Source organism: Zalophus californianus, chromosome 2, assembly GCF_009762305.2.
Source record: "Zalophus californianus isolate mZalCal1 chromosome 2, mZalCal1.pri.v2, whole genome shotgun sequence".
NCBI lineage: Eukaryota > Metazoa > Chordata > Mammalia > Carnivora > Otariidae > Zalophus > Zalophus californianus.
The window spans coordinates 94,931,608-94,958,887 of NC_045596.1; the positions used below are offsets into that span (position 1 = coordinate 94,931,608).

Sequence of the window (27,280 nt, forward strand, 5' to 3'; positions counted from 1 at the left end):
AAGGAACTGAAATCACGATATTGAAGAGATATCTGCACTCCCACATTTACCAAAGCATTATTTGCAATAGCCAATATATGGAAACTAAATACCCATCAAGAGATGAATGCATAAAGAAAATTTGGTAACACATACAATGGAATATTATTCAGCCTTAAAAAAGGAGGAAATTCTGACATTTGCAGAAACATGAATGTACATGGAAGAAATTATGCTAAAATAAAGCCAGGCACAGAAACACAAATACTGTATGATTTCTCTTATATGTGGAATCTAAAGTAATCAAACTCATAGAAGCTGAGAGTAAAATGGTGGTTGCCAAGAGGTAGGGGAGGGAGAAATGAGAAGGTATTGGCCAGAGGATAGAAAATTTCAGTTATACAAGATAAATAAGTTCTGTAGATCTACCGTGCAGCATAATATTTATAGATAATAATACTGTATTGTATATTTAAAATTTGCTAAGAGGATAAATTTTATGTTAAGTATTCTTACCACCGTAAAACCAAGACTAAGACTAACACTAAAACCAATCATAAAGGAAGTGGGAGGAAATTTTGGAAGGTAGGTAATGGATAAATATATGTCCTTTTTTGGGGTGACAGTTTTATAGGGGTATACTTAACTTCAAATTCATCAAGTTGTGTATATAAAATATGTACAGCTTTTTACATATCAATCATACATCAATAAAGTGGTTAAAATTTTTAAAATACCATCAATGCCTTGACATTAGCTAATGATAAATAAATGACTATGCAAATTTTAATTATGGAATACAGACTTCAGAAACTATTTTTATTTTTGTGTTCTAACATTTAAATGAGTAGAGCACTATTTTTCATTTAAAACTTTGTGCTATGACTTGATGCATTCCTCATTCATTATACGCATTTGCAATCACATTGAATACATCATAAAAGTTACATGAAATATACTTCCCACAACTTTATTATAAACAACTAGAAGTACTTTTTCATATATTATCTTTCTGATGAGCAAAGATGTTTTTTGTAGATTTATTTTTCAATACAAGGAGGTGAAACACCTAATATTGACAACCTTCAGATTTCATTATATGAATTTATATTAAGTAATTAGGTGGGTAAATAAAAAACTATGATCTCAGTTTAAACAAAATTAGTTTAATTTAGAAAAGATATATGACACCACTGTGTTTATTGCAGCATTATTTACAATTGACAAGACATGGAAGCAACCCATGTATCCATCCACGGGTGAATGGATAATAAAGAAGATAATAAAGAAAGAAGAAAAAACAAATAATAAAGAAAGAAAGAATAAAGAAAATAAAGAATGGATGATAAAGATGATATATATATGTGCAATGGAATATTACTCAGCCATAAAAAGAATGAAATCTTGCAATTTGTGACATGGTTGGACTTAGTGGGTACTATGCTAAGTGAAATCAGTCAAAGACAAATAACATATAATTCACTTATATGTGGAATCTAAAAAAAAAAAACAAACAAATGAACAAACAAACATTCTTAAATCCAGAGAATGAACTGGTGGTTGCCAGAGGGGAGTGAGGTGGAAGGAGACAAACTAGGGGAAAGGGATTAAGAAGTACAAATTTCATTACAAAATAAATGAGTAATGGAGATGAAAAGTATAGCATAGGGAATATGGTCAATAGTATTTTAATAACGTTGTTTGGTGGTAGATGGTGGCTTATCATGGTGAGCATTGAATCATATAGAATTGTCAAATCACTATGTTGTGCACCTGAAACTAATATGACACTGTATGTTAACTATGTTTCAATAATAAATATTTTCTAAAAACTAAGCAAAATTAGTTTACACTTCATAAAATATAAGAGGCTATAAAATAAATGGCATATCATAATGTTTGAGATGATAAAATATTAAACTAAACGTGAGTCTTAGAATCAGTAAAATAAAGTAACCAAATTGTTGAAAAAAATCAAAGGAATCATTTTCTTGAACTCCATTATCAAGAAAATTAGCTGACTTTTACAAAATGTCAGGTACTTTCCTTAGTGTTATTCAGTTAAATTATTTAATATTCACAGCCACCTGTTGAATATGTGCTATTATTAGATCTCACTCTACAAATGAGGAAAAAGTGTGGCACATAAGATTAACTTGCACAAAATTATAGTTAAAGACCAATAGGGTCAGGATTTAATCCTTACCTCAAATTAATGTTTTAAGTATTATTTTTGCCTACAAAGATAATAGTTTTATTCCCACCCAAATCAAGTTTCCTTCAGTGAAACATGTTCATGTCTGGAAAATAAGCAACTTGTATTTAGATCAGATTTGTTTGAAGCAGAATTTTAAGATTGGGATGAAACATCTTCCCATTATTCAGTTTCTATGCCAAAAAAACCCAAAACCAAAAAAACAAAAACTGCCTCTCTGTTTCTCTGTTTTGCAAAAAAAGACTAGCATCCCTAAAAAAGATGATTTTAAATCTGCCTTCCATTGCTGTTTTCAAAAGTCACCTGCCAGTCTAGCAACTTCTTCTTCTTCCCCTTCTTCCCCTCCTTCCCCTTCTTCTTCTCCTTCCCCTTCCCCTTCCCCTTCCTCTTCCCCTTCCCCTTGCCCTTCCCCTTCCCCCCCCCTCCTCCTCCTCCTCCTCCTCTTCTCCTTCTCCTTCTTCTTCTTTCTTTCTTTCTGGGAGGAGTAATTGGTCTTGTGTTATTTTGTCATTATAATGTATCTAGGTGGGGAGTTATTTTTGGTTTATTCTGCTGCAGAAATTTTGTGAGGAAGCTTTCTGTATTGGAAAATTGTTGTCATTCATTGATTTTGAAAAAGTTGGAGCTATTATTGGGTTTGAATATTACATCTCTGTTATCTTCTGGAGATTTGATTAGATCCACTAGTTTAAAAAAAGATTGTCAGACTATATTTAAAAAAATCAATAATATGAAATTCTTTCTGTTACCAGAGACACAACTAAGTCCATAGGACATAGAAAGGTTGGGAATAAAAACACGCATAACGATTTAGCCAACAAAACTGCTGAAGTGGAACTATAATAACATTAAATAACAAAAAAAAATCTTAGCAAAAGAATATTTCAGATATGATGGAAGTCATTTCATAATGATAATGATAAAGGTTTTAATTCATCAGAAAGATATAGTAATGGTAAATGTCTAAGAAGTAAAAAAAAAGCAGAGCTATATAATACATAAATCACAAACTGAAAGCTTTAGCAATAATACTGATTTTACCATAGTCAATGTAGTAGACATACCTCTCACAGGTCAGATAAAATATACACAGATCAACAGACAAAAACTTAGAAAGGATACAAAGGATTTGAGCAACATAATTAACAATATTGTGCAAAGATGTTAACTAGATCTCTGAACTTGAAGAAGATACACCCTTTTCAAGCACACATGTAGGAGGAACCTGAAAGAAAATGGACATTGTACTCCCCCATAATGCAACTCCCAATAAATTAGCAAACACTGATTATACAGAACATATTGAATTAGAAATCAGTTTTAAAAGGATACTTAAAACACTTTATATATTAAGAAAATTTGAAAACACACAATTGATTCAAAGGTCAAAAAAAGAAATTGTGATAAAAATTAAGACAAAACTCAACTGAATGCTAATAACTATACCACTTTTAGAAAGCACACAGTTATTTAAATTATAATCTGAAAATATATGACCCTGAATGCCATATTAGAGGAGACAAAAGGGTAACATTTAATGAGTTAGTTATGTATTTAAAGAAGACAGAAAAAGAACATGAGGATAAAACAAAAATTTCACAAGAACGTACAAAGATAAAAGCAAACATTGAAAGGGAAATTAAAAGGAAAAATGAAGAGTATTGAAAAAAAAAGAAAATAAAATTAGCTAATTTCTGCCAAATGGATCAATCAAGAAAAAGGAAGAGAAAAGAAATGAACATTAGAAATGAAACTATGACATAACCAACTGCTAGAGAGATTTAAAATATAATAAATTTCTACTGTGAGCAAATTTAAACTAGATATTTTGAAGTAATGCAATGGAAAAATTTCTTGAAAATATAAATTATAAAGTAACTCATAAAGATAGTTTAAAAAGAAAGAATATATAATAAATCATTTTAAAAGTAATTAATTTTGGGTGCCTGGGTGGCTCAGTCGTTAAGCGTCTGCCTTCGGCTCAGGTCATGATCCGAGGGTCCTGGGATCGAGCCCCACATCAGGCTCCCTGCTTTGCAGGAAGCCTGCCTCTCCCTCTCCCACTCCCCCTGCTTGTGTTCCCTCTCTCACTGTGTCTCTCTCTGTCAAATAAATAAATAAAATCTTTAAAACAAATAAAAGTGATTAATTTTAATGTATCCCCAAATGAAATTTTTAGGTTGAGAATATTTTAGAGAACATTTAAATAACAGATAAGGCTATTGTTTCACAAACTTCTTGAGATAGAGACGACAAAACATACATACAAAAAAATGCCCACAAATAATGTATTTAAAACACTGATATATTTTACTGCAATAAAAATTAAATATTTTTCATCATTGAAATGACACCTTTAAAAGAAATGAAAAGACATGTAGTATACCAGGAGGAGATATTTGCAAACATATCATCAACAAAGGATGAATCCAGACTATATAAATAACTAGAAATCAGTATAAAAACAAATAATTCAAAGTTAAAATTAGAAAACAACACACAGGCTTTGCAAAATTTATGAAAAAGTAGGAGAGGAGGGATGAATAGGTGGAGCACAGAGGATTTTTTAGGGCAGTGAAAATGTTCTGTAGGATACCTTGATGATTAATACTTGTCATTATACAATTGTCCAAACTCATAGACACTACAACACCAAGAGTGATACTTAGTATAGGCTATGGACTTTGGATGATTATGTGTAGGCTCATCAGCTGCAACACGTACCACTCTGGTGGGGGATGTTAATAATGGGGGAGGCTATGCATGTGTGGGGGCAGAGGATATATAGGAAATCTCTGGACCTTCCTCTCCATCTTGCTGTAAACCTAAAACTCCTCAAAAAATAAAGTCATAACAAAAAAAGTCAATGTGATGAAAGCAAAAAATGTGAGAGAATTGTTTCAGATTAAAATAAAGAAAGAGATTGCGTTGATAAACATTATTACATTACAAATCTTGTTTGATCCTGAAAAACCAAAATAAGATATAAAGAAACTTTTGGCCAATTGGATAAATTTTTAATATAGATTATAATAAAATATTGTACTTTTAAATTTTCTTAAGTATGATACTGTTATTATGCTTACTGAAGGAAAATATCCTTTTCTTAGGAAATCAATGCTGAGGTAGTGAGAGATGAAATCTGATGTTTTGCAACTTACTTTCAAAGCAGTTAAAAAATACAAAAATTTGAAAACAATAATGGTCATCAAGTACATAAAAGCTCTTCAACCTCATAAATAATCAAAAAATGCAAATAACAACTCATATACAATTTTATATCCACCAAATAGCCAAAAAAAATTAAAAGTCTGCCAATACCAACATTGGAAAAAATAAATACTACAAAGAAATTAAGTTTCATGAACTAGAATTATAAGCATCAGTGTAGATAAATCTAAGGAACAAAAGGGGAAAAATTGCAGAAAATTTGTACTGTATGTATGGTAACATTCACAATGTATGGTAATTCTCAAAATTCAGGACACTACCTCTCCAGGAGAAAAAGTGGTATGTGACTGGAAAGGTGGTGGTCATATTCTATACCCTAAGCTAAGTGGTACGGACAAAGCCATTTTTTTTTCTTATCATCCTTTAAATAATATTCATCATATACACTCTTTAGAATGTATGAAATGTTTCAAAAGTTTAATAAAAGAACACATCAGAGGAATATTTGATTCTTTGAAAAAAGAAAATAGCAGGTGGAAATTATCAACCCCACCAAGGAACTAGAGAGTGCAGCTCAGAGTAGACATGAAAAATTATGAGTTGAATGGAAATAAAATTCAATGTCTATAAATACTTTAATCTATTATCCTAATAATAATAATAATAATAATATTCTAGCTGCCTCAGGATTATATGATTATTTATTTCAGAACATGCTGTGTATTTCTATAAGGAGTATAAAAGGAGTAAGTTTTTGTTTTGTTTTTTTCTCTTTAGTTATTCTTTAGAAATGAAACCATTTTTTGGTATCTTTTGATGATTATCATAACAGAAACATGATGGCCTTAGCTAAAGAGGCTCATTATAATCTGGGCATTAATCACTATTTATATCATCACAGAGAATGACAAAATATACAAAACTAATCAGAAAATATCCCCATAACTATCTCCAGGGCTTTTAGGCATTAACAGTGAGATTTAAGAACTCTAATCAGGGTTGTTTTTCTACCTTGCTGAGACCTGGCTAGCCTGGTTGCTTTTACCAAAATATTTTCTAACATTTTCTCTTTCCCATGGAGACAATTCCTACATCTCCAGTAGCAAAATGGAGCTCGCGGACTTTAATTGTATTCTTTCCCTGGTGTATCAAGAGATTGTTCTCTGCTCAGTAATTATCTTATACTGTAAACTAACAAAAGTGAGCACTCATGTTAGTGTTAGATCCATTACTACTTAACCTGTTTTGAGTTGCAAATGAATTCAGGGAATGCCCAATCTTAAACTAAAATTGAATTTGTATACAAAAAGCTTTAAAAATTATTCTGAGCAGAAAATCCTCACTTGGTAACAGGTCTTGTTTTAAAATGTGCTTTTTAAAGAATAATTAGTTGATACCCAGAAAACAGGTTTAAATGAAAGTATGCCTCTAAACCCTTGTTTTCAACAAAAAGGCAGTCATGTTCAGAATGAACACTGTCATCAAGAGAATAAACACATAAAAACTAAATAAAAATCTTTCATTAAAATATAATTTCTGGACACAGTAACTAAAAATAAGGATTTAGCTTTCTTGTTCTCTTTATACTTAACCCCTATACATCACTCCACATTTCAGGGATATTTATGGTAGAGAGTCATTTGGTACACCTCACCGTCAAGTTAGGAGGGGGTCATATTGCAATTCTTGTTGATCAAGAGGTCATAAATAAGAAGGAAAAATTGTTCAAATTGCCAAATTCCAGACAAATGATTGTGCCTTCTGTGTTGCATGAACACCATGCTGCTCTCAGTTAGACATTCCTTTAATTTTATTCCTCCGGACAACCAGCATTTATTGAGGTTTCAGGTTTTCTTCATGTAATTAATGAAGAGGATGTTGGATGGCTACTATCTTAATACATGAAACAATTTTCCTCTGTATGAAACTAACTTGTCATAATCTTGGGTTTTTTACAGGATATACAAAAAATGTGTTCAACCTGTTTCCTTCTTTGATTCATTTCCCTTTAGTGATCATCACTAAGATTAAACTTGATTTCTAAATTTAGACTGCCACCTCTGACAGTGTCCAAAAATTTAGACTTGCTTTTTTAAATGCCTACATCTGAATATCCCACATCAAATCATTAGACTTTAAACCACCTCCTAATTTCCCAACACCTTTTCTTCTACTTGTTTCTGCATATGTTAATGCATACACCCTGGAAAAAACCATGATGCCATCACATCTCCTCCTTTTTCTCTACTCCTCCAATGAGTATGTGCCCAAGTCCTGTCAATTCTACTTGTGCATGGGCTCTCCCAATCTCCCCTTTCCATCCTAACTGCCACCAAGCTAAATTGAGTAAATCTTACAGTTCAGGCACTGTCCTAACAACTTTCCATGTCTTATCTCATTAAGGGCTCACTATAATGCTAAGAAGTGGGTCTTTCTACACCAGTGTTACAGATCTATAATCTGAGAATTGGAGAGGTTAGTAAACATGCCCAAAGTTAACTGGTTACTGCTGGCACTGAGACTCAAAACCAAACCCACACTATTGTTTTCTAAAAGAAAGCTTAGACATTCATGACAGTCTGGGTTTGTTTGCTCTGCCACTTATTAGCAAGATGAGTATCTTAATACTGCCAAGCTTCATTTTATTCATTCCGCAAATGTACAAAATATTTCCTCTTAGTGCTGTAATGAGTATTAAATGATATACTTCATGTTAATGATTAGCACAGTGCTTAGGATATATAAATAGGTTAAATAAATCTTATTTTTAAAAATATGTAAGAATTATTATTTCTACATTGTTGTAATAGGTTCTTTGAGAGGTCTCCACAAAAAAACATATCCCTGGTTCAAACAATATATTTTTCTTCAATCCTAGCTCTGATCATGTTACTTTCTGGTTTAAAATTTTCAGTGACTTAAACAGTATCTTTTTGTCAACAAAGTTCTATATTATGGCCACAGCCAGTATCTTCAGTATTTAATAACACTTACTTTTCTTTCTTACTTAATCATCCAACCAACACAGACAACTTACCATTCCCAAAAATCTGATAGTTTTAGCCAAATCTTAGCTTGGGCTGATCCATTGACCATGAATATACCTCCCCGTCTGGATTTGCTGGTGTTCTGTCATACCATGACAGAGGACTCAAATCTTACCTCCTCCATGATATTTCCCTAATTCCTACTATATAGCCCCTTCTTTGTTCCCATTGTCCACATTTTGCCATGGTGTATATTGCATTCTATCGTGTAATGCAGATAATTGTGAACATGCCTTGCCTATACTAATGAAATCAAGAGCTGAATATTTTATGTTTGTGTAAATTCTATAATGAAAAATGACATTAGGAGCCCATAGGTAAGAAATAATGATTTCTCACTTATATAAAGATATGATTGAATTAAATTATATGAAGTTAATATACAAAATGTAAATGTTTTTAGTTAAATGCCCAATTTGGAAGGGATATTACTAGTATATATTTTCTCTTTTTTTCATTCTTATCATTTAAAAGTGTACTTTTATATCACTTTGGTAATTTTTTAAGTACAGACTCTTTTTGCTTCCATAAAGAAATCTTTTTTTTTGGAAGAGATAGTTTTTTCTTCCATTGACAAATCAAATGTATGGTGCCACATGAAAAAATTCAGAAGAAAATCTGAGACATTTACACTGAGCTTATAAATAAAAGAAGGAAAATTTTTATTAAATACATCTATATGGTGGCTGTCCTCTTCCAAGCCTGGAACCAAAATTCAGGTTTTGTTTGAGTTTTTCTGAGATCACTACAAACTTTGACAAAATACATTACATAGAGCACCCCTTTTCAATCAAGCCAAACTAGGCTTACAAAAATATTTTACAGTGATTCTATGTTTATATAGAAAATGAGTCTTATAATAAGATTCATTATAATAAGATTATAACCTTAAATAATCTTATAATAAGCCTCTGATAGTGTCTGCTTATCTTTTGAACCAACTGAGCACCTTCAAATAGTATACCTAATTCTTGCAGCTGGGCATCTAAAGATTCCATGCGATACCAAGTGCAGTCCTTTCCTTAGAGTCCTAAGGATTAAGGAGTTCTAGGTCAGTGTAAGGACTGCAATTTCAGCAAATCTTGCTGATGGCTCCTCTCTTTTGTACAGCATTATTGTTATGCCTGGACTCCTGCCTTCCAAGTTCCCTGCCATGTCCGGTATGCTGAACTCCATGTTGTCGTATGTTGTCACATCCCACCCTACTTCTATGATTAGGACACTGCTTTCTGTGCTATTTTTCTCACATGGAAGACTTTCTTTGCCTACAGACTAATCCCAGGACTGGGTACCTTCAGTCTGTTGTGAAATATCTTTGATAAAAGCTAATCCCATCTGCCTGGGCCACTACTCAGCTCTTATGCTACCCGTACTGATGCATGTTTTGCACACTTAGAAACGGCCAAAGAACTTTCAGATGCTGCTTGCTTGATTGTCTGACTGGGCCATCCATCCAACTCCTATTGCCTGGACTGTTCTACATTGCTGAATCTACACTGGTTGATATGTGTCAAATCTGGATTCCATTTATCACATATAATTTTTACTTTTCAGCTCCCTTTTTTTTAAACTCTTTTTAAGATTTTATTTATTTATTCATGACAGAGAGAGAGAGAGAGAGAAGCAGAGGGAGAAGCAGGCTCCCAAGGAGCAGGGAGCCCGATGCGGGACTCGATCCCAGGACACTGGGATCATGACCTGAGCCGAAGGCAGACACTTAACCATCTGAGCCACCCAGGCGCCCTCAGCTCCCTTTTTGATAGTGATCTATTCAGGCTAGGATATCAAGGACTCCAAAAAAAATTGTTTCCCTATTAATTTGTCAGATATAACAACCTGTTTCATTTCTAATTATAAAAATGTTAGAAAACTAATTTTTTCAATTACCAATGTAGCCTCTCTCATCTTCTGTCAATATTCATAGCACCAATAAGTTCCTGTTTTCTTAGATCATGACTTTAGAAATCATGAGATTTTTTTCTTTTTCTCTTCCAACCCTTATTCAAATGATTAATCAAGATTTTAAAATTTTCTTCTATGATAGATTTCTTCTTTCCTATTCATAGCAACCTGATCCCTGTTAAATGTGACAATTCCTACAAATGTTTGAACTGAGATTTTATTTAAATATTTACATTAATAATAGAAAAAACTGCACAAGTATTTTCATTATATCATTTTCTTATGTAAAAGCTTTCAAATAGCTATTGGAAGTAACCAAAACTCATTTACCTGTATTGTAAGATCCTTTATTATTTGTCTCCTTTATATCTAATAAATTAATATCTTTCATGTTTTGGTCACTCAATTTGCACAATTTCTTTTGCACTTTAAATCTTTGAACATATGATTTTCAACTCAGGAAATATACAGTCAAATAAATGCATGAAAATATCCAGGTTAAGATATTGCTAAATTGTTTTATCTAGATCAAGCCTTAGCACTAGTTTAGGGTACATCCATTAAAAACACCATGTGGAGGGAAAAAAGAAAAAGAAAAGAAAAAGAAACCGATTAGCTTGCTGACTTTCTTTCTTTCTTTCTTTCTTTTTTTTTTTTTTGATTCCAGGTTTATAACATAGATTTTTTTTCTAGTTCTGCCCCCTACTTAGAATATACAAGCCACTTATTTTGAGACAAACCTCAAAACTACCCTTAAATTATTTGTCTTAATGTAGTAAATCAATTCTATGACTAATTAGTCCTGCACTCACCAAATAGTTAAAGACAGTATAATAATCTTTAATTAAATGTTTTAAAATCATGTCTAAGTTTCCTTGTTATGTACTTTCTCATATGTATATGTATGAGAAAAACTGTCTCATTGTCTAATTTTGAAGTTGACTCATGTAAATGAGGATGCTAAGTGAAAGTTAAGGCAAATGATTATTCAGGGACTTAAAGAGAAATCCCCATCTACTGGGGTCATTAGGAAATGTATCACCTTCTCATAAGAAGTAGGACTTAAGATATCTTTTGAAATATAGGTAGATTCAGAAAATATATTTTAGTCAAGGCACAGAAACTGAGAAAAGAGGTCAAGATAGACATGAGCAAGATGTAGCTGAGGAATAGACAGTGGACTAGCCTAATACAAGCAGTATGTATTGAGAAATAGTAAGAATAAATGTTGAGAAGGTAAATTGAACTGGACCATACAGAACCTTAAAATAAGAAGTTTAGAATATTAGGCAAATAATATCTTATAGTCTTATATACAGTAGATGTTCAATAAATAAATAAATGTATTTCTTTAAGAAATGTAAAGACACATAAAAATGCTAATAATGATATTTTGTTGCCAACAGAGAAAGTAGCAACAGGTCACAGAATTGATTAAAGCATCAAAATTATTGATGGCATCAATAATAAATCTGATTTCATTACCCATGTGGAAGCTTACATTCACCATGTTCATGTTTTCAAATCCCTTATTGGGAAAGAACATTTATTCTATCTTAGGAAACTATGAAAAAAAGAATATATTCATTCTACTAAACATCTATGACTATACAAAATGTTCCAACCAAGGGTCAAGCATTTTCCATAGAAATCAAATTAGTGGGCTGCAAGAAGTTTTTATAAAATTAAAATTTTAATAATCAGTACAGCCATTTACTATTTTTGCTTTCCCTAAAAATACATTATTGCTCAACTGTTATCACATTTGGAATGAACATTACATACATGTAATTAAGGCCAACATGAATTGAGAGTTGTTTTCAAAACTAGTAAAGAATAAATTCAAGTGTATAAGACATTACCCTAAATAGCCTGAGGTCATCCTGCTAATAGAAGTTTAGATGTACAGGAATATTTTGTGATTGCCTCTAAGACCACACAGAAATATGACCAGGTTAAAACATGACCATATTCTCTGACTTTATTGATAGCTAATATTTTACAATCATTTGAAATATAACTAGTTTCTATAAGATCATATGCATGAATAATTTTTCTCTTATATCTTGAGTTTATATATATATATATGATAAAATTTTGTCAACAATTAGATGATAGTTTTTGCAAATGCCTGAGCTTAATTTTGCTTGCCTTGGAAATGAACCTACTGATTTCTGTCTCAATGGCTTTGGTTGGAGGAAGGCATGATGAAATCAGATAAAGTATGCAAGTTTCTAAAAGAAGCCAGATATATTGCAGCTTAGGTCAGGTAGAACAATGAAGTGAAAAGAACACGGGTTTTCAAGTTCAGTTAAAAAAACAACAACAACAAATCTTGTTCTCTTTCCACTGTATCAAATGCTGTGCCTTAAAAATGTTAATTCTTTAGCAGTATGATCCAGAATCTCTGTCTCAAAATGGGAAAATGTGCTCAAGCTAAATTATGCTAATATATTTTTTTGTCAACAGAGTGAGGTGGTGTTGCAGGCAAAACTGTGTTTGAATTTGTTGTTAAATGCTCCTAGATATATGTTCCAGGTTTAATTGTGGGAGTGGCCCAGGGAGAGTCCAATCATGTAAATAACCAAGAATTTTCAACCATGACCCATATGCTTTCCCATATATGTTCTACTGAGGAACAGAATACCTCTACTCTCTCTTTCAGTATTATATAGAAACATTTCAGTGACCATGCAATACTCTTGTTCTACAAAATTCAGAGAGAATTTGAGGGAAGATGGATTTCTCCTCATTTTTACCAGTGTATGATTAAATATTACAATACCAGAAAAGGAACATGAGGGTGAAGAACATGGGAGTATTGAGAACTTTTCTACACATAATTTAAAATTCTTTCCCACAAAATCATAGTTATCCAAAAATAAGGTCAAAATAAAAATCAAATGCCAAGAACCGGGACTATAATTTTTATACTTGGAAAACTGTATTTCCTCTTGACCTTTAAGTAACCAAGAGGGTAATAGCCCTCATTTCCAATCAAGTTTCTGATAGTCTTTGATTAACAGTTCTGAGGAAGAATCACCAAAAGGGGCAGGAAAAGGATTTTCTTCCAAGTGACAGTCAGTGTGTGTGTGTGTGTGTGTGTGTGTGTGTGTGTGTGTGTGTGTGTGTGTGTGTGTGTATGTGTGTAGAGTATATAATTAAGATACATGTGCACATACATACACAAACTACATATATTCCATATACACATACAACATTTCTGATCTTTTCTCTGCCTGTGACATTGTTCTAGCGTTTGTTAAATTTCAGTATTCTAATACTTCTTTTGGGGTTATGTCACTTAAGAAGTCATCAGTGAATATTGTATAGTGATGAATAGCTATTTGTTTGTTTTTATTCAGAGTAAGTGAAATAGCTGAATATGAACCGAAAAAAATTTGTTAGAGTTATAAAAACTTGTTCAAGTCATATATTTTGTTAAACTGAATTAAGAAACCCTCTCCTTTTAGGATTTCAGGATAGGAATCACTCAGAGACTCTTTTGAAGCATATAACCTCTTCTTAAGTTTATGATTTTGAAATAAAAATAAAACTAGAATTTATACTAATTAAAGGAATAGTAAATACAAAACAAGTAAGAAAAAGAAAAAAGAAAAATCTAGACAGAACTCAAAGAGGCATCACTTAATCCCTTTACAACAATGTCAAAAATGAAATATTTGGGTACCAATCAAGTGTTGCTTTATTCAGTGGTTCATTAAAAACAAAGTTCACAGGTTCACATGTACTTTGAAGATTTTTAAAAAGTGATCTTATATCACTGGTCTTAATCGTATTTTACTTTCGTGGTCATAAGGTCTTAGGATGGGGAAAAATGCTGTCATTTTGAAGTAGTATTGATTGAGATTTCATCTTTGGGGGATAAAAAAACCGGAGTTCAAGAAACATGATATAATCTTAACAATCTTCAGTTCTCTTATAATTTTAAGTTGTGCCCTATTATTTCTGTTTATATGTTTGCTAAACTTATTTGTCCTAGAATGAATTTAGTTATATACAGGACAAGACAGGCACAAATGAGAATATTAAATCAAGATGAAAAAGAAGGAATTATTCTCAGAATTACCTACCTAACCTAGTATACCAGATTTGGCTTTTTCTTTATCTACTAGCAATTGCAAGGTGAATTTGTTATATAGTCAATTTGATCATAACTGGAAGTACTAACACTGTTGTGTTAGTACAAAACAATATGATAAATTAATAAAAGAGATAATAATGGAAGACTTCTAAGTTCAAGTCCAATACACTTTCCCTATAAAACTATATTTTTGCTCATATCTATATTTACAAGTATATGGGCATTTCGTATAAACAAACACTATGCTTCCTGGAAGTTACAAAAGACCTTGGGTTCCTTCTCCATCTTGTATTTCAACCACCATTGTCAAACCCAAGTAGGGCAAGGGGATCAGCAGAGATCGAGTTTTATGACTATATTAGTCTCAGTGCTACAAACTGCAACATGTGCTAGAAAGGGGAGACAGTTCTACAGGGCTCCACCTGAGATGGGCAAGGCCTAAGAAGAGACCAGGAGATTAAGTTCAAATACTATTTGGGATATTTTAGTTCTATCCCTTCCGAAGCATCTGAGGTATGTATGTCAGGAGTAGTCAAGGCTTAGTTCAAAATTTTTCTAAATGCCTAATTAATTTCAAACATATGACATCTGAAAATTTTGTGTAATAGGAATCTAAAATATTCAAAATTATATTTTATTAATACCACAGTTAGTGAAATAAAAATTACGATGTTATTTATAAATGTTCTTACCTTCACATCGTTGACATTCATCCTTGTTCCCTCTTTCCCAACAAAGATATCATCAATGTCCACAAGAATATATCTGTCCAAGGACAGTGTCAGTCTCTTCCCTGACAAGAAGGAGATGGCATCTATGAAGATGAGCTTGTGTAGCCAAAAGTTTAAGTTGTTGCCAAAAAGAACTCGCTGAATTCCATCATGAAGTCCCAGATCTTGAATCACTGTCGCATAGAGTGGTTTGCTGGATGAAGATGAAGGGGATTTTTCTGTCTGTAATTCAGTTAAAAGCACGGGCTGGTAGGTTGAATGATTATATTGGAAAATAGTCCAGTCTTCCCCAGGAAGAGGGCCTTTCTCAACCTTGGGGGCTTTGGTAATATGCAGCAAAGGAGACTGAGGGTTGACAAAACCGTCCTTTAGAGCTAGATTATTGAAAAGGTTTAAAGGAAAGCCTTTTAATTGTGTAGTTGGTAAGCTGTTTTCATTGGCTTTATGAAAACCGATTATACTAACACTGTATTCCACACAGTATTTTTCTAAAAGCTCTCGATTCCATGAGTCCATGCTGACATACTTCAGAATATTTTCATAAATGACTAAAATATATTTTCCTTTGCCATTATTTGTAAGAGGAGGTATATCCCCCTTGCCGGGGGCAATGACCATTTGGTACTGAAATCGACTAGACTCCAAGATAGCTATGATATCTTGACCAAGTTGAGAGTACTGGCTCTCCACAAACAGGAGGACAGTAGGATCAGTTTTGGATGTATCAATAGGTTTAACTGTTTTTAGCTCCAATGACCGATATGGTAGACTTTTGATGTCAGCACATTCTGCTTCTGCAGTGGTTTCAATAAGCGTCAATTCCTGTTTATAGCCAGAGTAGAGAAAATAGGCAGAAATGACAATGCTCACCAAGCAAAAGGTAGCTAAGAGAACAATCAATGTTCGAAAACTTCTCCGAAGCTTCACAATAAGATTCATTTTTCAAAATACTGCTTTGGAAGTTTATTCTAATTTCTTTTCCTAAAGTGCCATAGTGAATAAAGTATGAGATGGTGCAAATATCACTTCCCACAAGCTCATGTAACCATTGCAAACCATGTAAAATATTTGAAGGGATCACAAGTAAGTTAAAGCTGGAAGGCAATAGAGCAGGAGATCAAAAGTTGAAGAAGAGATTTTGAATTTGTCCAATACCAAATATTGAAGCAGAATCCTTTAAACATTATCTGAAAAAAAGGAGAAATGTAATGACTAACCATAAATAGAAATAGAAATAGAAATATTTATGAGATATAGGTGCTTATATATAAGAAACGTACATATCAAAGATAATTTTAGTGTTTTAATATGCTAAACTATTAATAGTCTGAAGTTTATAGTCTAGGTTTTTACTTTTAGAGTAGATTTTTTTCGTGTCCTCAAGAATACAGAATCTTATTTGATTTTGCCAAAGGTCTATACACACACATATTGAGATAATTTTTCAAACTAGCCTTCTCAAAAAAAAAAGAGAGGTAAGAAAGAAAGCTTTAGTGTAAATGTTGATTACCATAAAGATGGCTTCTACAAGACTGGTAAACATTATTTACATAAAAAATTAGGAAATCAAATATTTGTGTGGGAGTTGGAACAGTGAAACATGTTCTTAAGTATCTGTTAAGTATCTGGAGAGCCAACCTGAGGGAATGATTTTGTCTTAAGTATATAGTTGTTACAGGTTTTTCCTTTCAATAACATATCCTTTTCTGAAGTTACAGGGAGACACTTGGGCTTCCTCACTGTAACAGAGATAAGATCTCTCCTCTATTCTTAGAAGCCAAGTGCGAGAGAAGCTATGGGAGAAAGAACAAGATGGGAACAACCATCCTCACATCTCTCTAATAAGGGGCCAGGAACCTAGATGAGAAGGAAAGCTTTGACATGTTTGTCTCAAAGCGCATTCCTAAATTTGGCTTACTCCTATAATCAGAATTAAAATGGAATTTTTATTAATTTATATTTTTATTCATTATTAATTTTTATCCAACTATCAAATGTTCTATTTCCCTATCATTTTCTTTAGTTCAAAAGAAAAAGAATGTAGATAGAACTAAAATATAATCTTCCTCAAATGGCTTCAACACAAATAGACATAATTTCCCATTATGAGATTTTTTTTTTTGACGGATGACTCTGATTTTTAGTGAATTATTTTCTAGAAAATTTTTCTTCATTCTTCTCAAAACTGGTTTAGACTATTTATGGAATTTTCTATTTCCCAGTTTGCCAAACTAGTGTCAAACCAGTGGAAACAATCAAAAAGTTCATGGTTTCAATCTGTGATACATATACTTTAATATATAATAATGCTGTATATTATTGACATACAACATCATAAAAAAATCAAAGTAGCCTGTGTTAAGATGTAAGAGTTGTATATTGTATATATTGTAACATATTGTAAATACTTTATGGGTTTTTATATTTTGTTTTTTAAATTTAAGGAATCTGTGTAATTCATGGTTATTAATGATTAAAAACTTGATTAAAAGATTAAATGATTACACTTTATAATATTATATCACTACTTCCATTTTATAGTTTTATGTTCCGAAATACATTTTTCTTACTTGGTAATTTAAATAAAGTTCAATAATAACTTGAAATAAATTTTGTTTATACCTTAGATTTTGGAAAAAAATTAAAACAATCTCAAAAATCTATAATCTGAAATTTTATGATTTCTACCAGACATTTTAATTCTTCAGATTCTAAATATATACATATATATGTATATATTTGGAGAGAGAGAGAGAGAGAGACAATTGAAATTTTGCTTGTGAAAGACAATAAACCCATTTGAAAAACCTTCCCAGTGAGTTCATATTTAATTTAAGGGAAAATTAATTTCCATGTCAGGGACTTACTAATACTGATATCAAACATAATTCTTTAAGATGATTATTTGCTCTCCAAAAACTTTTTGTGTTTCAAAATTCTATTCCCTATAAATAAACTGAATTGCATTTTACTAAAAACAAATGAAATACAGCAATAAAAGGCTTTGGTTTGGTTAAAATATATAAATCAATTATACCCTACTCTCTACTTTTATACGTATCTGACAATTTTCATAAAGTACACTTTAAAACTAAAAATTAAATTAAACAATATATATAATAAATATTGAAAGAAATTTGAAATTTGCCAAAGGAAATTATGCAGTCTTCTATGATGTCTATTACTAGACTTCTCCAAGCTTATGTATTTGATTTAGAAATCCATTTAAGCATACGTGTTATTAGCCCCATCCCCCCATATCACCCACAAGAGCAGAAATCTATTTAATCCACATACTTTGGGGGTTTGCTTAGTATTTTAAAAATAAATTTAGTTGGGAATTTAAAAAGAAACTAAATGCATGACGAATTTAATACTTTGTTAAATCCTTATCTATTCTGACATTAAAGATGTGATTTTTATTTTAATTTTTTTAAAGATTTTACTTATTTATTTGACAGAGAGAGAGAAAACACAAGGAGGGAGAGTGGGAGAAGCAGGCTTTGCGCTGAGCAGGGAGCCCGATGTGGTCTCGATCCCAGGACACTGGGATCATGACCTGAGCCAAAGGCAGAAGCTTAAAGATTGAGCCACCCAGACGCCCAAAGATGTGATTTTTATTTTTGAATACAGAGAGGATGAGATGTCAGCTTTGCATATTAGAACAGCTCATCTTAATAAGCAATAGTGAAAAAAACTAAAAAGCATATGGAACTAGAATCTGCCAACCAAAAGAATAAATAAAATTTAAATGTGACATTTATTTAACATTGATATGTTCAGAGTTAGAAGAATGATAGATACATATTATCGCCATTGTAGATATGTGAATTTGAATGTGTGAGTGTGAGTTTGAGTATGAGTATGAGTGTGTGTGTGTGTGTGTGCATGTGTGCATGTGTGTGTTTTAACCTAAGGAGTTATCCTTCCATTCAATCCTCCCACTTACCCTTCCCTAACAAAAATTAGCCAGTGGAAGTGAGGAAGTCTGGACAATAAAAGATGGTATACCAAAGATGTTTACTTATGTTCTATGCTTGAGATAGGAGACAGTTTGGCATTGTTACGGATGCCAAAGCAATGTAGTCTGTGATTTGTCTGAATCTCTTATTGTGAAATAATAGAAAAAATTACACACACACACACACACACACACACACACACACACAACATATATATCTGCCCTCCAGTTCCTGGCACAAAGCTCCTAAAACACTTGTAATTTCCTAAGTGATAAGAGCACTAGGAACATCTTTTGTTCTAATATTTGGTCTTTGACCCTGGTTCCTTGACACAGAGCTCCTAAGGCCCTTGGAATTTCCTGGGTGATAGCAGTAGCTTTTTTCCTAATGAGGCAATGCTTGGTGGGATCATGGTGGTCGCTAGGAAGACCAAGCCCTGTTTCGAAGCTTAGAACTTTCAGCTTTGCCCCCATCCTATAGGAAGGGGAAAGGGAAACTGGGTCAATGACGGATCATGATCAAATGATGAAGCCTCTATAAAATTCCTAAAATTTGGGGGTCTGTAGAGCTTCCAGGTTCGTGAAGACATCCACAAACCAGGAGGGTGATACACAGGGACAGAAACTCCTACATTTAGGACCCTACCATACCTTATCTTATGTATCTCTTCATCTGGCTGTTCGTTTGTATTTTTTATCATACAATAAATTGGTAAATGAAAGTAAGTGATTCCAAGTTGTGTGAGCTTTCTAGCAAACAATCGAATCTGAATCCAAGGTGAGGTCACAAGAATCTTTGATTTGTCTCAAAGTCAGAGAGAAGAACCTGGGATCTACTACTTGCAATTGGCATCTGAAGTGGGTGGGGTCAGTCTCCTGGGACCGAGTCCTTAACTTGTGCGGTCTGCACTAACTCTGGGTAGTATCCAAATTGAACTGAATTGTAGGACACCCAGTTGGTGTCACAAAGCATTGCTTGTGTGGGAAAACCCATACATCTAGAGTCAGAAGTGTTATGAGAGTGGCAGTAGAGTGAATGTAAAGAAGAAACACAATGAGGAAAAGTAAGTTTACTATACACTTACCTAGTGCTGTGCCCTTCACAAAGAAAAAAAAAGCAAGGCAGCATGTAGGGTAGGAACACCAACCTAAGAACCTTGGAAAGGTCAAATAAAATTGAGATCATTTTTAAAAAGACACATATGTTAAATGAGACATAAAATTAGGGATATTCATTTAAGGGTACTGGTGAAGACATTAAAATGCTGTTCTAAAAGTCTAAAAAGGTGTGCCATGTGTTCTTAAGGAGTCTAGGTGATATGCTAAAGTTTTGACTTTACCTTAATCCAGTGCAGTGTGCAAGATGAACCTGAGACCGGTTAGCAACAAAAGGCACAAGCAGGAGCTATTTGCCCTGATTTCCCTTTACACCATGATGTCTTTCCTTACAGAATGAACGGGCAGATGCATGGGTGACCAAGTAAACAGCATCTGTGAAAAATATCTATTTCCTTAACCATCATACCAAGTGAGTTAAATAAACTTTGATCCCAAGTCTGCTAAATCTGCCTTCCACATGTCCTAATATGTCTATCATTTAAAAATTTGGAAAGGGGGGCACCTGGGTGGCTCAGTCGTTAAGGGTCTGCCTTCGGCTCAGGTCGTGATCCCACGGTCCTGGGATCGAGCCCTGCATCAGGCTCCCTGCTCCGCGGGAAGCCTGCTTCTCTCTCTCCCACTCCCCCTGCTTGTGTTCCCTCTCTCACTGTCTCTCTCTGTCAAAAAATAAATAAAATCTTTAAAAAATAAAAAAAATAAAAATAAAAATTTGGAAAGGGAGGTCTAATCATTATTTTTTGTGATAACCTATCCCCAAAAAGTGGGGGTAAATGTCCCCTGTGCAGGCTTTGGTGAGAAAAAAAAGGAAACTTTTAGGTGCTGCCTTCCTTGTTCTCCTTTTCTTTTCTTTTCTTTCTTTTCTTTTTTCTTCTAGCCTTCCAAGTGTGACTCATCACCTCAGTGGTAGTGGAATAAATATCTCTCAGAATCTTTCACTCTCTTTGAAGATTAAATAATGTGAAAAAATATTGTTTAGTATATCTATTTTAAAAATGTTCGTTGACTTATTTCCAAAATGCATTTTATAGATTTATTTCTAGATTTAAAAAATTTAAATTTATACATTTATAGATTTATAGATTTAAATTTATAGATTTTAAAAAAATAGCCTATTAAATCCATTTACCAAGGGTTCTCAATCATTGTAGTAATCATTTCTAGTAATCTTTGGTAGTAGCAGAGAAATTAGTAAACAAAGCAACTGCAGAAACTATTATATTATTGCTATTTTTTGGAAAGAAGGAAATTCAGGAGTAAGCTGGGGGCTAGGAATCACAATGAATGTATGAGTGATTGTTTCTTTTTTGAAGGTGATGTCATGAGCTGTACAGATTATCACAGAAGCTCATTAAAATTCAGCTGAAATTGAAAAAAAAAACCCACAATATTTATCAGCATTTAACACTGGTAAAAACACAATTACTAGCACTTAAGGAGTGGCCACTACTTGACAGTCACTATGCTACATATTTTGCATTCATCATCCTGTTTAGTCATTATTAGTCTATTTTTAAAATGACAAAATGGAAATTTAGAAGATTTAAGAAAGGGTCTGAGATCATGCTGTGAGTGATATTTGATGCCAGGGTTCTATGCTCCACCATTGCACTGGTGAGAAAAACCAAGTTAGATGAAACCAAAAACTTAGAAGTTAGCATAATTAAATAATTAAACCCAAATATCAGCAAGTTTTACTTCAATTTTAAAAAGTTCAGATATTCAAAGCCAGAAATATCTACCAAAAATGCAGAAAAAATCTAGATGTGAACTGGATTAGTGCAAAAGAAACTGCGTTGTAAGTTGAAATGACCTAAGAATTTGCAGTCGTTCAACTTTGACTTTTCATGATACATGGGGCAGGGGAGAACATATTTTATCAAGTATCTCATTTCCACATGCTTCTTGAGTTTTCTCTTTGATTTTAGGAATACTATAAAGAATTAGCTCATATTTCATATTAATAAAGCAGTGATTTTTAATTAAAAATTTTGTTATGTAAACATTTAACCATTTATCCCCATATATTAATGACACTTGCGCTCTCCTGGGGAGAATTCCAAAATTTATAATCATCTTTCAAGAAAGATGCATTTTTTTCTGAAATTATAGTTCACTAACACATAAATGGGAATGAAATAGGCCAGAACAGAAACACTGATGTACTTCATGAAGTGAGGGGAAGTAGTACTTTAGGAAACGTGTGTTTCATAGCTTTGTATGTGTATGTTTTTTGTGTTTTTGGATCCCAAAGAAGGTTATTTCTTTTCTGGGTCAGAATAAAAAATGCTTGAAAAACACTACTCCAGAAGGCACACAGCTAATTCAAATAATTTAACCTGGTTTTAAGAGAATTATAAATATCACAGAGACTTTAGCTAAAGAAGAATTTATTCTTAAGATTCTGAGTGCTTTCTGAAAATATCCATTATTAATTCAACAGAATTTGAGACTAATTGGTTGATATCATATGGTTTGATCCCTTGGAGCTCCTTTCAGCTTCCAGGCCTCAAAATATTGTGATATTTTCAGCAACAACCATACATACATATATATATATATATATATATATATAAAACATATATATATAACTTATATATATATATATAACTTTTCTCATAATGAAGGTAAAAAGTGATGGGTAATTGTATATTTAATAAAAATCTAAGTAGTATGTTTAGTTTATGATTTTCTGAAATAATGATCTTATTACTCTTATATAAAACCAGCTATCACTGAACTTTTATACATTTCATATTTTCTTGATTTTAGTGACATAATATAAATTTATTTTAGGCCCCACAATGTGCATTTTTATCAGTACAAACTCCTAAAAGTGTCATTTCAAACATAATGATAATATTACTACCACCATATTATATTGTAACATAATATTAGACCAGGCACATAGCTCTGAGCTATCAGCTATATTCACACTTCAAAAGATTATGAGGGGAACTCAGTAAATAGAAGAGTAAATGTCAGGCAATTTCTTTGATCACCATTTCCTGGAGATGGTAGAGATAGAGATAGAGATATATATGGTGTCTGTTTACCATTTCATAGGTCTTGTTCTCTAAATCAGAAAAACAAGATGATTTTTCAAAAGAGTTCATTTTTATTAAAATAAAATGCAAATATCTATGTGTTTATCTTGTTTATTAGAAAAACCTGAGAACTTTGAGAAGAAGGAAAATACTAACTGGACATTTGTTCTGCTTTGCCATATAAAACTTGTAGATACAGTAGCAGAAATGCTATTTGTGACCAAGTGGAGAGGTCTAGTAAAGGAATTGTTGCATAGAACTCTGCATTTATTTTTACAATCAAGATTTCATCAGCAAATTTTACCCTTAACACCATTAAAATAGTATCTCCAGAATCTGTAGTTCAGGATTAAATAGCATCAAACAGCTTTGGAATGCCTGTATGTGTTCTAAGGGTTCGTAAAATTCAGACAATTCCCTCAAGACTTGGGATACTTTGAGATAGATCTGTGACATCTATCTCATTTTCGTGTAAATTTGGGGATAATGTTTACGGGATATTCAGAATCAAACTAGGACCATAGGTGCCTCAGTGGCTCAGTCAGTTAAGCCTCTGAATCTTGATCTTGGCTCAGGTCTTGATCTCAGGGTTGAGTTCAAGCCCTGGGTTTAAACCTTCCTAAAAAAAAAAAAAAAAAAGTCAAACTAGGACCAGCTGGGCTGTCTAAAATTCATTTCAATTTTGGATATGCTCTTATTTTCTCCCTTAGGGAAGAAGCAAAAATATTCATCCAGCAGCCATTCAACACATAAAAGTATTAACCTTTATTAAGAGTATACTATTTCCCAGGTACACCTACAAATTCAACTGTAACTCATAACATCATAAAAATTACCTAAGTTCTTTTGTTTTCATCTGTTCTTAATTTCTTCTCTTTATTTACTATTTTCCTTTCATCTCCAGAAAATCTTTCTTTTTCCTTTCTTTCTTTTTTCTTCCTTTCTTTCTCTTTCTCCTTTCCTTCTTTTCTTTCCTTTCTCTTTTATCCTTTCTTGAAAATCTTTCTTTTTTTCCTTTCCTTTCCTTTTAAAGTTACCAATTTAATGTTTTTTTAATTAAATTTAATGTGAAGAGTGTGAGCATTCATCAGGTGATCTATGTAATAATGTTTCCATTTTTTCTTTCCATATAAGCAATTTATATGGGAACCACAAAAAGTAACCAAAGACATACAATATATGGTATGCTTCTTTGTTTAGATATAGTCTTATTAACAATTTTATCTCAAAAGGAAGCTCTTTTTCTATAAATTGTTTCATCTACAAAGGTGATGTTAAAAATGTTTTTAAAAACTGACACTGCTAAGTTTTTTTTCTTTACAAAATTCATGTATATTTGTACAACACAAGCATGAAAAATTTGAAAACCTGGAAAAGTACAAATAAAAAATAAACATTGCCTAACAAAAACCTCTCATGTATTTCTTTCTAGTTCTTTCTCTATATGTAATTTGTTTTTTACGTTTTTTTATGTAGTTGTTTGTGTTCACTTTTATGTTTTTATGAGGTTGTGATTACACAAAAATAATTTTGTCCTATAGAACTTAAATTCATAACTAGTTATAATCAAGGGGAAAATGATGCAATGCTTCTTATATCATACCTCATTGCTTTTTCATTTCTATTCCTAGTCATATTTTGAGGATTTCAGTAACTTCTAAGCCTGATAGCCCCCAACTTTCTTTTTTTTAAAACATTTTATTTATTTTGAGAGAGAGAGAGCACAAGCATGGGGGAGGGGGAGAGGGAGAGGGAGAAGCAGGCTCCCCGCTAAGCAGGGAGCCCGATATGGGCTCAATCCCAGGACCCATGAGATCATGACCTGAGCCGAAGACAGACAATTAACCCACTGAGTCACCCAGGTGCTCCTAATTCCCCAACTTTCTACTTTACAAAGAGAATATTAAGTGAGGGTTGAACTAGCTGAACATCACCCTGGGAGTCAAGCTGACTCCCATCAATATTTCCCAAACCTAAGGAATTCTCACCTTACTTATTTGCCTCCTGATGCATGGAAAATCTGTATTTCTTGTAAAGACAACTTTTTTCCCCCTACCTCTCTTCTAGAACTTCAAACTCTCTTTTCTGAGGACTTAGTTAAAACCTGGGGATAATCATTAGTAATGACCATAGACAACATCTACATATGTTTTGTTAGGTACTTAAAATTTGAATGGCTTTAGTTTGCTTGCTACTCTTAGTCTATTATGCTTGGCCCTGTATTTATTTTAGTTTGAGAGTCCAGGTATAATTTTCTTTTCTTTTTTTTTTTTTCATGTGTAATGTTCTTAGACAGTTTAACTCACATCCATCTTCATAAAATTTCTTACCACAGCTACAGTCACCCCAACCCAAGCAACTGCCTTAATATTTTTCTTTACCTTTACAGTCAAGCTTTTTGAGTTTCTCTTGCAAAATTCTTTTATCTTGTCATACTCACATTTTACATGTTGAATAATTTGCAGTTCTAGATGGACCAAAGTTGTCTCTGCTATTGCTAAGTCTGATCAGCTGTTAGTCATCTTAAGAAATTTAAGTTAGATAAAACCATTTCAAGAAAAATCACTCCTGACTTTGCAAAAACTAGTTTAGATGGGTATATTTCCACTGTGCTCTCCACGTACAGCCTCTATAGCAGGGTATTTCAATCTAATTATCAATGAATTTCCCTAAAGTCAGGGACTGTGATTTATTCAGAATGGAATCTACACCACTTTGTAGACCATCCCATATGCCATATACTAAAGACAAAAATATTCAATGACACTTGTTAAGAGGTGAGGCCAATTTTATTCAGGACTATTATGATAGGTATGGGGATGACTGCAATGGGTTTCATAGTGGAGTAAAGAGGTTGGGCTCAACTCAGTATAGCAAGGATAAGAGGGAGCAAGGTGGAGGTCAGTGGATAGAAAATTAAGAGAAAACATCAGGGGTTAGGGGGATTCTGGTTAAAGCTACCTAAAAGGATTCTTGCTTAAGATAGGCTAGGTGTACAGACATCATTTGGGGGATGGTGGAGGATGAGGAATCTGATCGAATATTAAAGGTGATTAGATATTGAAGATGGGAGTTTCTGGTGAAATTGACTTAGCAGGGTTCTGGGTAAAACTAGATTTTATTTATTTATTTATTTCTTAATTTATTTTTATTTTTAAAGATTTTTTATTTATTTATTTGACAGAGGCAGAGATAGAGCAGGAACACGAGAAAGGGGAGTGAGAGAGGGAGAAGCAGGCTTCCCACGGAGCAGGGAGCCCAACGCGGGGCTCGATCCCAGGACCCTGGGACCATGACCTGAGCCGAAGGCAGACACTTAACGACTGAGCCACCCAGGCGCCCCTAAAACTAGATTTTATAAGAAAGTGCGTAGATAGGCCTAAAAAAAAAGTTCAGAAGCCTGACTAAAGTTGGTCAAGCAAAGAATATTTATTATATGCACAAAATAATCAAGCCAAATCAACAACTTATTCACATCTGACATATATTCACCTTCATTCTATACTCCAAGGTATAGCTTAGATGCTATTTTCTCCAGGAAATTGCAAGGTAGAAGAACAAGTCTCAGCTTCAGTTTCTTCATTAGAAAAATAAAGAAACCTAATTTAGAATTGTTTATCTTTCTATTTTTATTATCCATTAATCAAGGGAGATTTAAAGGATGTTCATCAAAGGATTGATCATCTCTTTCTTATACTTTTCTATATCATTTGAATTTTCTACAAGAACAATGTACTATCTTTATTAAAAAATGTACTATCTTTATAAAAATATTTACAAAAAATGTAAGTAGGAAATTTTAAAAGGAGGTGAGTTTGCTAACAATAAGTTTGCTTTAAACTCTAAAATTCATTAATCTGGTGAATAATAAGCCTTCCCTGTTTATGCTGGTCCCTGGTAATATAAGTATGGAGTATGTTCTCCATATCTTTTTTATTATAAATTTACATTTTTATTTAACTGATTTATGTTTCTTCCCAAGATGATTGTAGACAAATTTTCAATA

At 32.8% G+C, this 27,280-nt stretch overlaps 1 protein-coding gene across 1 annotated transcript in view; it reads right to left on the minus strand.

Moving 5' to 3' along the window:
• LOC113924712 (bifunctional heparan sulfate N-deacetylase/N-sulfotransferase 4) overlaps positions 1 to 27,280 on the minus strand; it is a 397,622-nt gene that overhangs the window by 239,957 nt on the left and 130,385 nt on the right. Inside the window, exon 3 of the mRNA XM_027598851.1 lies at positions 15,112 to 16,337. Within this exon, the coding sequence (XP_027454652.1) occupies positions 15,112 to 16,089 (978 nt within the window). The 5' untranslated portion in view covers positions 16,090 to 16,337. The remainder of the gene's footprint in view (positions 1 to 15,111; positions 16,338 to 27,280) is intronic.